The sequence below is a fragment of the Necator americanus genome, chromosome X (genome assembly GCF_031761385.1).
Source record: "Necator americanus strain Aroian chromosome X, whole genome shotgun sequence".
Taxonomy (NCBI): domain Eukaryota; kingdom Metazoa; phylum Nematoda; class Chromadorea; order Rhabditida; family Ancylostomatidae; genus Necator; species Necator americanus.
Window position 1 is genome coordinate 458,656 of NC_087376.1, and position 11,685 is coordinate 470,340.

At 42.5% G+C, this 11,685-nt stretch overlaps 2 protein-coding genes across 4 annotated transcripts in view; one reads left to right on the plus strand and one right to left on the minus strand.

The window, feature by feature from the left end:
* RB195_021086 (uncharacterized protein) overlaps positions 1–7,463 on the minus strand; it is a gene marked incomplete at both ends in the record, with an annotated part of 54,555 nt that extends 47,092 nt beyond the window's left edge. For 2 of the 3 annotated variants that reach the window (XM_064207641.1, XM_064207642.1), the window contains 4 exons: positions 1,279–1,446; positions 4,441–4,540; positions 4,593–4,665; positions 7,381–7,448. In XM_064207641.1, the coding sequence (XP_064063519.1) occupies positions 1,279–1,446; positions 4,441–4,540; positions 4,593–4,665; positions 7,381–7,448 (409 nt within the window). Of the gene's footprint in view, positions 1–1,278; positions 1,447–4,440; positions 4,541–4,592; positions 4,666–7,380 lie in introns of all 3 variants that reach the window. The other variant, XM_064207638.1, reaches the window with a different exon arrangement.
* Positions 7,464–8,574: 1,111 nt separating this feature from the next.
* RB195_021087 (uncharacterized protein) lies at positions 8,575–9,144 on the plus strand (the record flags this gene model as incomplete). The annotated part of the gene is made up of 1 exon (XM_064207643.1): positions 8,575–9,144. One exon carries the CDS (start codon positions 8,575–8,577, stop codon positions 9,142–9,144), a length of 570 nt encoding a protein of 189 aa, XP_064063524.1.
* Positions 9,145–11,685: the final 2,541 nt, after the last annotated feature.

The window sequence follows — 11,685 nt, forward strand, 5'->3', positions numbered from 1 at the left end:
ACCGCGAAAACAGTCCTAATGTTGAATGCACCAATTACACTAAAGAAGACATTTCCAGCGCAGTTTAGGGGTAAATTAGTGCGCAGACCTGACAGCAGTGCTTGCCCTCTTCTTTCCTCCGTAGCGGCAGAACTGTAGAGTCGAAGAGGAGAGTGCAAAGGACTAGACAGTTTGTCGGTAGCTTTTCTGGCTGGAGCTAGTGATGCTTACGTTGTATTTATCCCCTCTTTAGTTCTGTCTTAAATTCATTCTCCATGTTAAAGGCAGCGTACCACGAATCTGAGGTGGTGCGAATTTCAGGTGAAGTATCCGCATACGGGTCTTAGATTATGGAGACGGGGGTAGTTCCGCTCATCTCTCTCTGCATTACTCCAGAATGTTGTTTTGTACGACACCATCTATTGCAACGCTCCACAACGAGATGAGCGGAATAGAGATATATGGACGGTAAAATCCTCATTATTTGAAGGACTTTGATTTTTACTTCTCCTTTCTCACAAAACTCTTTCTACGTAATATATGATCCTTCTATTTGTTTCAGGTCTGTTGTTTACTCGTGGTCATACCCTCTTTTCTGTTTCTATCAGTTTCATGACCATCATGTTTGTTTCACCGTTACGACAATTCGGTAAGAAACCGATGTCATCGGCGAAACAAATGTTTAAGAGCAATTTTGATAGACGCGAATTCCCATTTGTTCTCCAGTTGAAACATAGTAGGAGAGCACTTGACGACCGAAAAGAGAACAGAGAGCAGAACGCTCCATAACGTCATTCGTCAGAATGATGGTGGACACTCCACGACGTCGCCGAAACTATGCGGACATCACAACACTGTTGTCAGCACAACATGGAATACTCCACTACTAATATTACAGAAACCTCCTGGTCGTTTTCAGCAAATAATTCATTTGATAAAGTAATCCATTCTCTCACCTTGGCTTTTAGAATTATGAGGAGACTGTTATGATCGCAGTGAAAGTGAGAATACTAGGAACTCGCCGGATTCTCCCACAACCATTCATGCCGCGATGGCGGATTCTCTCTGTGCCATTGTCTATGGATGTCCACAGACTTCTCCACGCGCTGGTAAGAAGCGCGCACTGTCAATCGACGACTTTCTATAGACAGCATGATCGTAAAAAGGACGAGTTTACTATTGCCCAAAGATGCGGTAAAGGAAAGATGATGAGGCACGATACGAAAACCCGTGCATCTGATTACTTGATATCTTGAAGACAGGAAAGATTATCCAGTAAGTTTACTGATAAAAACGTACCAGTTTCGCCGGAATAATAGGTGGGCTTGTCCGTGTGAATATGTATAGCAGCGAGGTTCGGCTTAACTCCAACTTCACACTCAAATGTTTTGTGACCTTGGACATTCACAGTTACTTGTGCCTTCTCCATAATGTTAGTAATGTCAAAAGAGGCGGAATGGGGAGCACCTGTAATGTAAAAATAAATCTTCAAAGAAAACTCAACCGCAACTCAAAAGGAATTATTAGAGCACTCACATGAAGGGTGATAAAAATACATAGACTACACATAAACTATCAATCGTATCGATAATGAGCATTTCGTAGAAATTCTGCTGCCACTTTTTTCATCTCACACAAAAATTGCAGGGACTAATTCCCGACTTTTCAATTTAGAGTCGAATATTTGTGGTAAATGACTCAGTGAAACGACTGTTCTGATAGAATATGCAGTTCTAATATCTGGACTCCTATGTATATGTTAAAGACATCACCCCACGAATCTGGAGTAGTACGGATTTCAGGTGGAGAGTTATAGGGGTCGTAGATTATGGAGAGGAGGATGATTCCGTCCATTTTTTCCTGAATGCCGTAAAAAAAACGGCTCGGAAAATGCGGCGCGTACACAAGGCCGGCGCGCTCCAATCGAACTCGTCGTAGAAAACAGCGCGCCTGAATGCTCGAAGCCGTATCTTCTGGGCCGTTTTTTACTGCAATTAGGAAGAAGTGGACGGAATCATCCTCCTCTCCATAATCTACGACTCCGTATAGGCATAACCCACCTGAAACCCGCACCACCCCAGATTCGTGGGGTGATGCATTTAAAGAGTTCAAATCAATTTTCACCTGTGCTACGTTGGTCGCTCCTTTCTTCTTCTCATCAAAAAGTCGGTTGTGAAACAGTTTCTATCGTTACAATGTGATGAAGAGTCTCCCAAACCCATCGGGTCGCCTTATCAACGTTCCTCATTCAAGGCATCGTGTCACAAAACAGACGATGTTGAGATCTCTGTGGCCAAATCTAGAGTTCGGGGTGCACATTAGTATGAACAGGACCCCGCTTAAAGGCAACATATCACGAATCTGACGTGGTGAGGGAATCCGTGGGATAAGCTAGAGATGTAGGGGCTGAAGATTACGGGATCCGGAATGGTTCTATCATCTACCTCTAATGGTCGTAAAAATCTGCGTGGGAACCGCTTTAGTTGCTAAGAGATACGTTGGAGCGCTCCTCTATCCGACCTTCCGGTCGTTTCAGCACCTTATTCATTGCTTTCACTTGAATAATATGGTGAGAAATCACCCCTGATCTTTGCCCTCTCGCACTTGGATGCAGTGGGTGCACAAGGGTGGCACGTTGCAATTGAAATTGTAGTTAAAAAAGGTGTCTTCCACGCCGTTTTTTTACAACGACTAAAAAAGAGATGAGCGGAACCACCTCGAATCCCGTAATCTACGATGCCATCACTATCTTAACTCCTGATTCCCTCATCACATCAGATTCGTGATACCTACCTCTAATTCCCACACCATGAATTCTGTATTTGCCCGCACAGGCCCAACATCGTCAGTTTCATGATGCGCTGCATCCACAACTATGAGCTTACACAATAATTTGTGGTTTAATGATCGCTTAAACGGTTCCACTTTTAAAATGTGGGACCTCAAAAATGACACAATTTAGCTCCTTACATCTCTCCTTCAACAAATGATGTTTTCACACAATTGAAGTGACAAAACATTTCCTGAATACAGCAACCTCACTGCATTGCTTTAGACATAACAAATTATTTGAAATGAGTCGCTACGGTATTACGGCGCAGTTGTAACTCCAGACGTGCCTTTCCATTGGAGCAGTCTTTACCCGACTACCAACAACTGCTTAACTATGCCACTTTTCACCATGTTAATAGAGCTCAGTTGCCACACTGCACCCATATTGTGCGCAGCAATATGGAAAAAAGACTCGAAGGGTAGCTGTAGAAACTGCTACATCCCTAGCCCTTTTTTTCAAAATTTCCGTGTCATTCATGCAGCAAACGTCTTATTTGAACTGATTCGTTGTATGTTTACAGTAATTCTAGTTAAATTGAACTTGAATCGGACGTTGTCAATCTTTTTGAATAGCAGACAACATCCATATCAGAGTTCACCAGATTCAAAGAGTGGGGATTGATCAGAATTTGGCTGTCTCAGGGAGCATTGGTTGTAAGTCCACAACAATTAGCCTTGTACCTCTCTTACTCTCTGCCGGCTCGTCAGATATCATCGACAATCACCCTTTATCTCTACGTTTACCGTACAGCGGTCTTGGCTCACCAAGACTTGTACATTTGACGATCCTTAACTAACCGTTACTGCACTTCAGTCAGATGTCAGCCTCAAAGCTTCCACAAGAACTGATATATGACATGACAGGATATCCACAGAATATTTTTGACTGTGCTAAATATTCAAATTAAACACAAAATAGGAAGGAAGACTTTCGAGAAAAATAAGAGTGGGGCGGACATTTTGAACATCAGTGCTCTCTTTATCCCAAAAAAAGTTAGTTTCCTATTCGGGCCGACACTTGCATTGTCTACAATAGTGTTACTTAAACACCTCCCAAAACAATTAAATCTGCTTGAGATGATCTTAAATCAGCTGTTTGAATGAATCCTAAAGTCGCAAAGCTGTAATGCTGCTTTATTTTTTCCTTTTAAACTTTTTCAGGCACGAAAAGTCAAATGAAGGCTACTGTTTATCTTACAAATGTAACTAAATCTGCTTCACAGTTCCAGGGTGCAATTGTACTGTTTCTTTCGAGAATCGTTTTTGAAATTCAACGATACCAAGAAAGGTTAATGATTTGATTTAATATTTCATAAATAAATCGATTCAGGGAACCAATTACAAGAATGTAAGCAGTATACAAGAAGTTGTGAAGTCAGATAATCATAGTCACCTTGCTACCGAAATGGGTTGCTTGGCTTGACACTTACTTCGCAGGAATCTTAACTGCAAACTAATTCCTTTACCAAAAAAACCAGAGGTGAAGTCGTTGTAACCGGAGCAAGAACCAAAAAAAGTTTCACTTCGAAACAGGAACATGATGTCCAAGACTGCTCAAAGACTTTCGGAGTGCTGAGCAAACTCGCAACATTTCGAAACAAATAAGAAGGAGAACAAAGTGTTGCCTACCTGTCTTCCTCGCTGAGTATTTTTTAGTGAATATAAGGGAGCTCTTAGCATTCATATATCCCGTGACAGTGATAAGAATATCTACATTTTCATGCTTTCCCTGGAAGGCACTTCTTTCTCTTGAGTTTCCCTATCTTCTGTTATAATCTCACCTTTAGAGGAGCTACAACAATAGTGTTAGAAGCATTGACGCGAAATGAAGACGGAAGTAGAACAAAAGGAGCACTGAAAATTTGACTTTGAGATAAAGGTAGACCAAATTATGCGAAAACTTCACCTTCTTTCAAATAACCCTAATTTGTCTTCTCTGGCAATCTCAAACCTCTCAAACGCAAAAATAACAAGTAACAAATGGTAAATGTATAGTAGGGTCGAAATGACATGAAGTACGGTGCAGTAGGGTATGTCGCTGTGCTCGAAGCAGCGCGGTGGAGCGTAGCAGTAAGGGTCGTGGCGGAGTCCTCGCAATCACACCCATCGCTTCACATGCGCAATATTCCCACCTTCGGGGCATCACTCCACGAATCTGACGTGGTACGGATTTCAGGTGAAGTATTCGTATACGGGATAGTAGATTATAGAGATGGGGGGATGATTCCGTGCATTTCTTCTTAATTGCCGTAAAAAATAGCTCGGAAAATGCGGTGCCGTACAAGGCTGGCGCGCTCCAGTCGAACTCCTTGTTGAAAATAGCGCGCCGGGACGCCCGAGGCCATTTTTTACGGCAATTAAGAAAAATGGACGGGATCGCTCCCTCTCCACAATCTACTTTCCGGTATACGAATACTCCACCTGAAACCCGTACCACCTCAGATTCGTGGAGTGATGCCTTTAATTCCAATCGCCGTCTCCACCGCACTGGTTCGAGCACAGCTGCTTACACAACTGCATCGTGCTTCATGTTCTTTTAACTTCACTATAATACAAATGCAATAAACTGCAGATGCAGTGAAGGAAAGCTGTAATGAAGAAGTAATTAAAAGTCTATACTTTACAGCAAAAAGCGACGATTGGTGAAGTCCCTTCGATAAAATTCCTCATTTCTTGAAGTAAATAATCAAATCAATCGGGGCCCTAAGACCTAAGCATTAGTTTCAGAGGATCTATGACATGTAAACAAAAATTACTAAGAGAAAAAAGTAAGTTAGAAGGTCGGAAAATAAGCGCGCCACTGAGTGTCCATACATTCACTAATGAAAGAAGACATACATCAACAAACGAAAAAAAAAACAAAAAAAAATTCCCCCATCGATCTGTGCGAACTCACTTTCCCCAAATTAAAAAAAGTACGAGGAACGTCTCATACAGTGAAAACTAAATGACTGTTGAGCGACGCCCATTTTCGATTACCTCTTTCCAGGTATAAGTTAGCCACTGATACACCGACCCAGGTACACTCATTAATACAATCGGCTGGGGATCAATCCAAATAACAGAGGAACAACAGCTTTTAGATATTTGCAAGAGAAACTCTTCAGCACGAAACCTGGGGAAGAAATCGAGCGGCCTGTTCTATCCCTCTACAGAAAAAAGTAACATTTGCAAATCAAGAAGATACGCACAAAAACTGTTGAGAAAGTAGATAACTAACCGAGAATAGCAGAAAGGTCATTGAACACATCTAGAAAAGAGACCAAGGGCATTCTCCTTCATCGGGCTCTCAGGTGGCAATCAAGTAATACACTTAATACATTTCACACGTAGGCTTATAATTCTTTGTGATTATGTATAGTTCTCTGCACAGCGATCACATAATAAGACATCTTACTTTTGCAAGGTCTGTGGTACGAATATGGTCTTAGACCATTACTTCACGTTTGGAAGAGATTTCAAACAAGAAGGGTTCAAAAACAAAGAATGCCACACACAAGCCACCAAAATACGGTACGGTCGCAGATTTTTCTCGGCGGCCGCGTTGCGGCAGGCCACATTGGAGCAGAGCAACCTCGGCGCAGACTTACTGCTTACTATTCGCAATTGTGAGGACATGTAAACTTTTGTTCTTGCTTTATTTTCTGTCGCTCCTTCAATGTCATTTTTCTCAAGTCCTGGTTCGCTTTTGGTAATCTATTGCTCATTTTCAAACTTATTGCTACCTTGCTTATATTAAAGAAATGTGTTTCTTCTACAAGCTCCCGTTCTTTTTTCTTCGGGTACGCATTTCAGAGTTGTTCTTTACGTAAATGTAACTTTACTTTCATAACATACATTACCGTTCCTTATTCAAGCTCATTTCTACGTTGCCTATATTTAAGAGGTGTGTTTCTTATGTTGCGCGGTTGAGTACCAGCGTAGCAGTGAGAACCTGAATAAAGGGCAATAACGTATAAACTACGAACAACGACTACAATGACGTGAAGAGCGACTCTAAAGAAACGATGGAAACTGAAAACCGCACATGAACAGAAAACAACATGAGTTTATAGAAGAAACACACCTCCATGTAAGCAACTTAGCAATAAACTTGAATAAAGAGCAGTAATGGATCGGAAGTAAAGATAGACTGATGTAAGGAACGACTCTGAAGAAACGAGAGAAGCTGAAATGCGAGTAGTAATACGAGTAGGGAAAACCACAGGAATTTGTAGAAGGAAGACATCTCTTTAATGTAAGCGACGTAGCAATAAATTTGAAAAGGAGCAATAGTGTACCAAAGGTGAAGCTAAACTTTTGAGAGGAACGACATTGAAGAAACGACAGAAAATAAAGCAAGGACAAAACTTTACATGTCCTCACAATTGCGAATAGTAAAGCCTGCGCCGAGGCTGCTCTGCACCAACGTGACCGCCGAAACAAAATCTGCGGCCGTACTGTATTTTAGTGGCTTGAATGCCTCACACAGTGTACTTGACAATCATACATCCCTACATTATTGGCATCTTCGCAAGCCCTCCATCTTAAATCTCGAGAAAGGAACTTCGAGGGGAAAAAGAGACTTACGCCGATGATTTAGCAGAGACAAGCACTGATGTACTATAGATTAACCAGAATACAAAGGGAAACTTCATACTAGTAGAGACCATCAATCACGATCTCCATCACTAAATTGTTAACAGAGAATTCCTGAACAAAATCAGATTAGTGCAATCGTATAAGCGCAGAATACTATCATATTAGCACATAATCTTAGGAAGCAGAACTATCTTTTCGAATTGGCGAATAAGAAATTGTGTACCCGAGAAATTGCGACGGCAGAAGCAAAGAAAAACAGGTGACAAAAGCAGGTATTCTTTAAAGATCTCATTTGAGGTCATTATATCAGGAAATTGACGATGTTGGGAACTTTCCACGAAAAGAGAGGGTTGTAGGTGTAGATCACCAAGTATGAGCGTGTTTCATGACTCGTAACTAAACTTACACCTAGCTGCGGGAGGCTCCGCCCTTTGGACCAATGCTAACGTGCTGCGAAATTCAAACATGGAATTACGACTGCCTACTTCCAAGCAAATACAAGGCATACAAGACGAGAATACAAGGAAAATAAGAAAATCAAAATTTCGAATATAAGGACCGTTAGCAAATATGACTGAAACATGCGTTTTAGTCACTATAACTCTGGTTATACTCTGAAAGCTTCCTGTTTCTGAAATGTAAGTTGTTATAGCCTCATTTTCGTTGTTAGAAAGGGACATTAATACACAAATTTACTGTAGTGCGTCGTTTATACCAATGCGGAAGGACCTCAACTAAAAGTGAACACGGGACATGCAGTAAAAGACGTTACTAATTACAAAGAAAGAAATCGAATAAAGTACGAAGTGCATTAAAGGCATCACCCCACTGATCTGAGGTGGTACGGATTTCAGGTGGAGTATTCGTATACGGGATGGGAGACTACGGAGAGGGGGGAGAGTGATTCCGTCCACGTAAAAAAACGGCCCGGAAGATACGGCTTCAAGCGTTTTGGCGCACTATTTTGTACAGGAAATTCGACTGGAGCGCGCCAGCCTTGTGCGGCGCCGCATCTTCCGGGCCGTTTTTTACGGCAATTAGGAAGAAATGGACGAAATCACCCCCCTCTCCATAGTCTCCAATCCCGTATACGAATACTCCACCTGAAATCTGCACCACCTCCGATTCGTGGGGTGATGCCTTTAAGAACTAAGCACTATTAGTTCGTAATCGTAGCACGTGATGAAGTCAGTCTACTTTCTTCTTTCAACATCATCACCGTATAAGAGCATCGAGGATGTAGTGAAGAAGACCAGGAACACCTGGCTCCAGGCTCACCTCTTCAACACTACTTTACTCCCTGCTCTGACCTCTGCCTCAGAAACCTGGGCTCTTCGCAAGCAGGAAGAAAATGCGGTGAGCGTCATTGAACGTATCCCGCTAGGAGCATTCCGCTTCATGCAAGTGAGAGACGGTATTCGAAGTTCTGTGCTACGTCAGCTATCGAGGTTCAGAGACGCCGTCACATCTGCCAAGTACAGCAGAATAAAGTTGGACGGACATGTGATGCGCTTCAACGACAACCGTTGGACCAGAGTCGTGAGCGACTGGGTCCCACTAGGAGGTTCAGAGACGCCCCCCCCCCCCCCCCCCCCCGATATTAAGCGCACTACAGGAAGACCGCCGACCCGATGGTTAGACTTCTTCACAAAGTCCTTGAAAAGAAAATTCGATGCTCTTCGTGTTCCAAGCAAAAGGAGAAACCATTGGGCGACTCTGGCATGCGATCGGGATAAATGGAAGGATTACTAGCGCATGCTCGATCAGTTCGAAGAATAAGGGGAGTCAAGGTGACCAAAGTGATTACAAGCTATCCTTCTTGGCCTATCAATTGCTCATTTTCTCCAGGGAATCTCATTTTCCATCAAAAGCACACAAAGATTTCAACATTCTAGCGAAATGCTGATGCCACTGCTGCATGAGAAGCCACCTAATCGTTATAGCGGACGGGGAAAATGTAGCAGGGGAGAGGGGACACCCAATTGCGCCCTTATTTCTGGGAAATCTACATTTCTTTTCTCTCTTAGTAACTTTAGCTTTCATGTCACAGATAGCCTACAACTATGCTTACGTCTTAGGGCCCCGATTGATTTAGTTATTTATAGTAGGGTCAAAACGACATGAAACACGTACGCAATTGCGTACGCGGCTTCCTTCGAGGCGCTTCGGTGGAACGTAGTGGTTAGGAGCGTGGTGAAATCCTTGCTGGCATCACCCATCGCTGCAGTTGGCGACAGGCCCACCTCGGTTCCCACTGCTGCCTCCACAGCGCCGTTTCGAGCGCGTACGCAAATACACATCAACTACACTCGTGTTTCATGTCGTATTGACCCGGCTATACTTCCAGAAATAAGAACATAGTTACGTGCATACGTTCAAATTGTACCTCAAGTATGTGCATGTAGTATGAGGACATTTAGAATACCCCGGAAAAGAAGTTCAGCTGTACACCAATATCATTCATATGGATATAGATTGAGAAATGGCGCTTCACTGCACTGCATCCAACAAGATGGCTTCGCTCAGAGGCGGATCCTAGTCTCACCGTTGTCCTTGCGACCAGCACAAAAGGATACAGTAATCAAGGCGGTTTCCGTTAGAGTTTACAGAAATGACAAAAACCCACTTTTGTCTAGTCGTGTTTCATCATTTACTATCAAACAAACAAGTCAGGTCAGGTAAGCAGGCTCTTCAATGTAAGATAGAGTTTTGCCATGGAAACTCATACAAATAAGGACGCTAAGGACATTTCCTTATGAATCTTTGCAGAGTCCTATTCGCATGTTCGAAAGAGGACCATGGGGATGTTCAAGATGTCTCAAACCTCCAACAAGTAATAGGAAAATGTGGTTTCTTGTTGTTTTTTCTCAAATAAAAAGACCATACTCCACTCCGGCACATGGGAACATGGAACGCCGGTTTAGAAAATAGAGCTTGAGGCAGATAAAATGGGTTGCAGCGCTCTTTTTTAGAGCGTGGAAGCACCAAATACGAATCTTGTGGTGGACTGGTTGCACAGTCGTACAATACAAATGACAGGCTCACTGCTTGGTATCTAAAAAAAAAACAAAACAAGCTAGAATTTAATAAGAAGGCGTAGAAATAAGTAAAATACATGTAAATCTTTGAGAAACAGTGAAGGCCCCCACTCATTGATGTGTGCCGGCACCCCTCCCGTCCGAGATACCTTTACGGGTGGAGCGGTTGCGTCACGGCGATCTTGTTGCTGGAGCGCAGAAATTGGCCGTACACAAATAGTGGTGTGACCTCGCCCTTCTAAGTGTCTTCGAATTGTTTGTTGCTATTGTTATACATTGAATGTTCACTTTTTGTTAGCAAAAGGTGCAGAGGCGTGATCGGCGGTGGCTGTGGCTTCAACGCCGAAATTACTCTGAAATGTTTTCGTTCTATTAGAGCTGACTGTATAGGCTGTTTTGTTGGGTGCGTATCGTTAGGAACACCTTGTGCGACAAGTTATCCGTAAGGAAGCGGCTGGTTACGATGACCAGTTGGACAGCAGTTGTAGCATCAGCAGACCATTGCTACCTTATGCTACACCCATCTCACGTTCCTGGTCGCTTACGCGGCAGCGCAAGGGGGATAAGGTTTTAGCGGTGAGGTTTGAACTTCCAGCAGTAATTGACTCTTCAAATTCACAAGGATGAAGAACAGTGGTATTGAATTATGGGTAGGTTTCAAAGTGCGGCGCTACAGGTGAAGTTTCAAATATTTGGATATTTTTGTTCGTTCCTTACTTCTTATTCAGGTCCTTATTTCCTAATTGAATCCTTGTTTCACTCCTTGATATTCTAAGATGATGATATATAATAACGGGCTTATTCTCTGTGTGCGCGTGTGTGTGTGAGTTCTGTTATATATGGAACGAAATTCTAAAAAGGAAGGAAGACGGGTCCAACGGACGCGTATTGCCTTTCACCTCTATGGTTCCTTCGCGCGTCTGTTTCCATGCACATTTGCGTCACGTTATAAGCATGCCTTCTTCAGAAAGTGGAAACACCCATACAAACGTTTGATTAAATAGTAGCCAGCAGTTTACATGATCTAACGTGGAACGTTATTTTTTATCAGAACGATGATGTTCACGTCATTTTACGGCAAAACATCAATCTGTGATAACTGTTGAGGAAACAGAAGGAAATCAAATACTTCAACTAATACTTTCAAATTGTGTCGATGTTATATTGGTATCGAAGGAGTGTTTGAAACCGAATTTTTAACGTTCTTCCAAATGTAAAACTGACTCGTTTGGAAAAAAAAAACGCTTTCGATTTT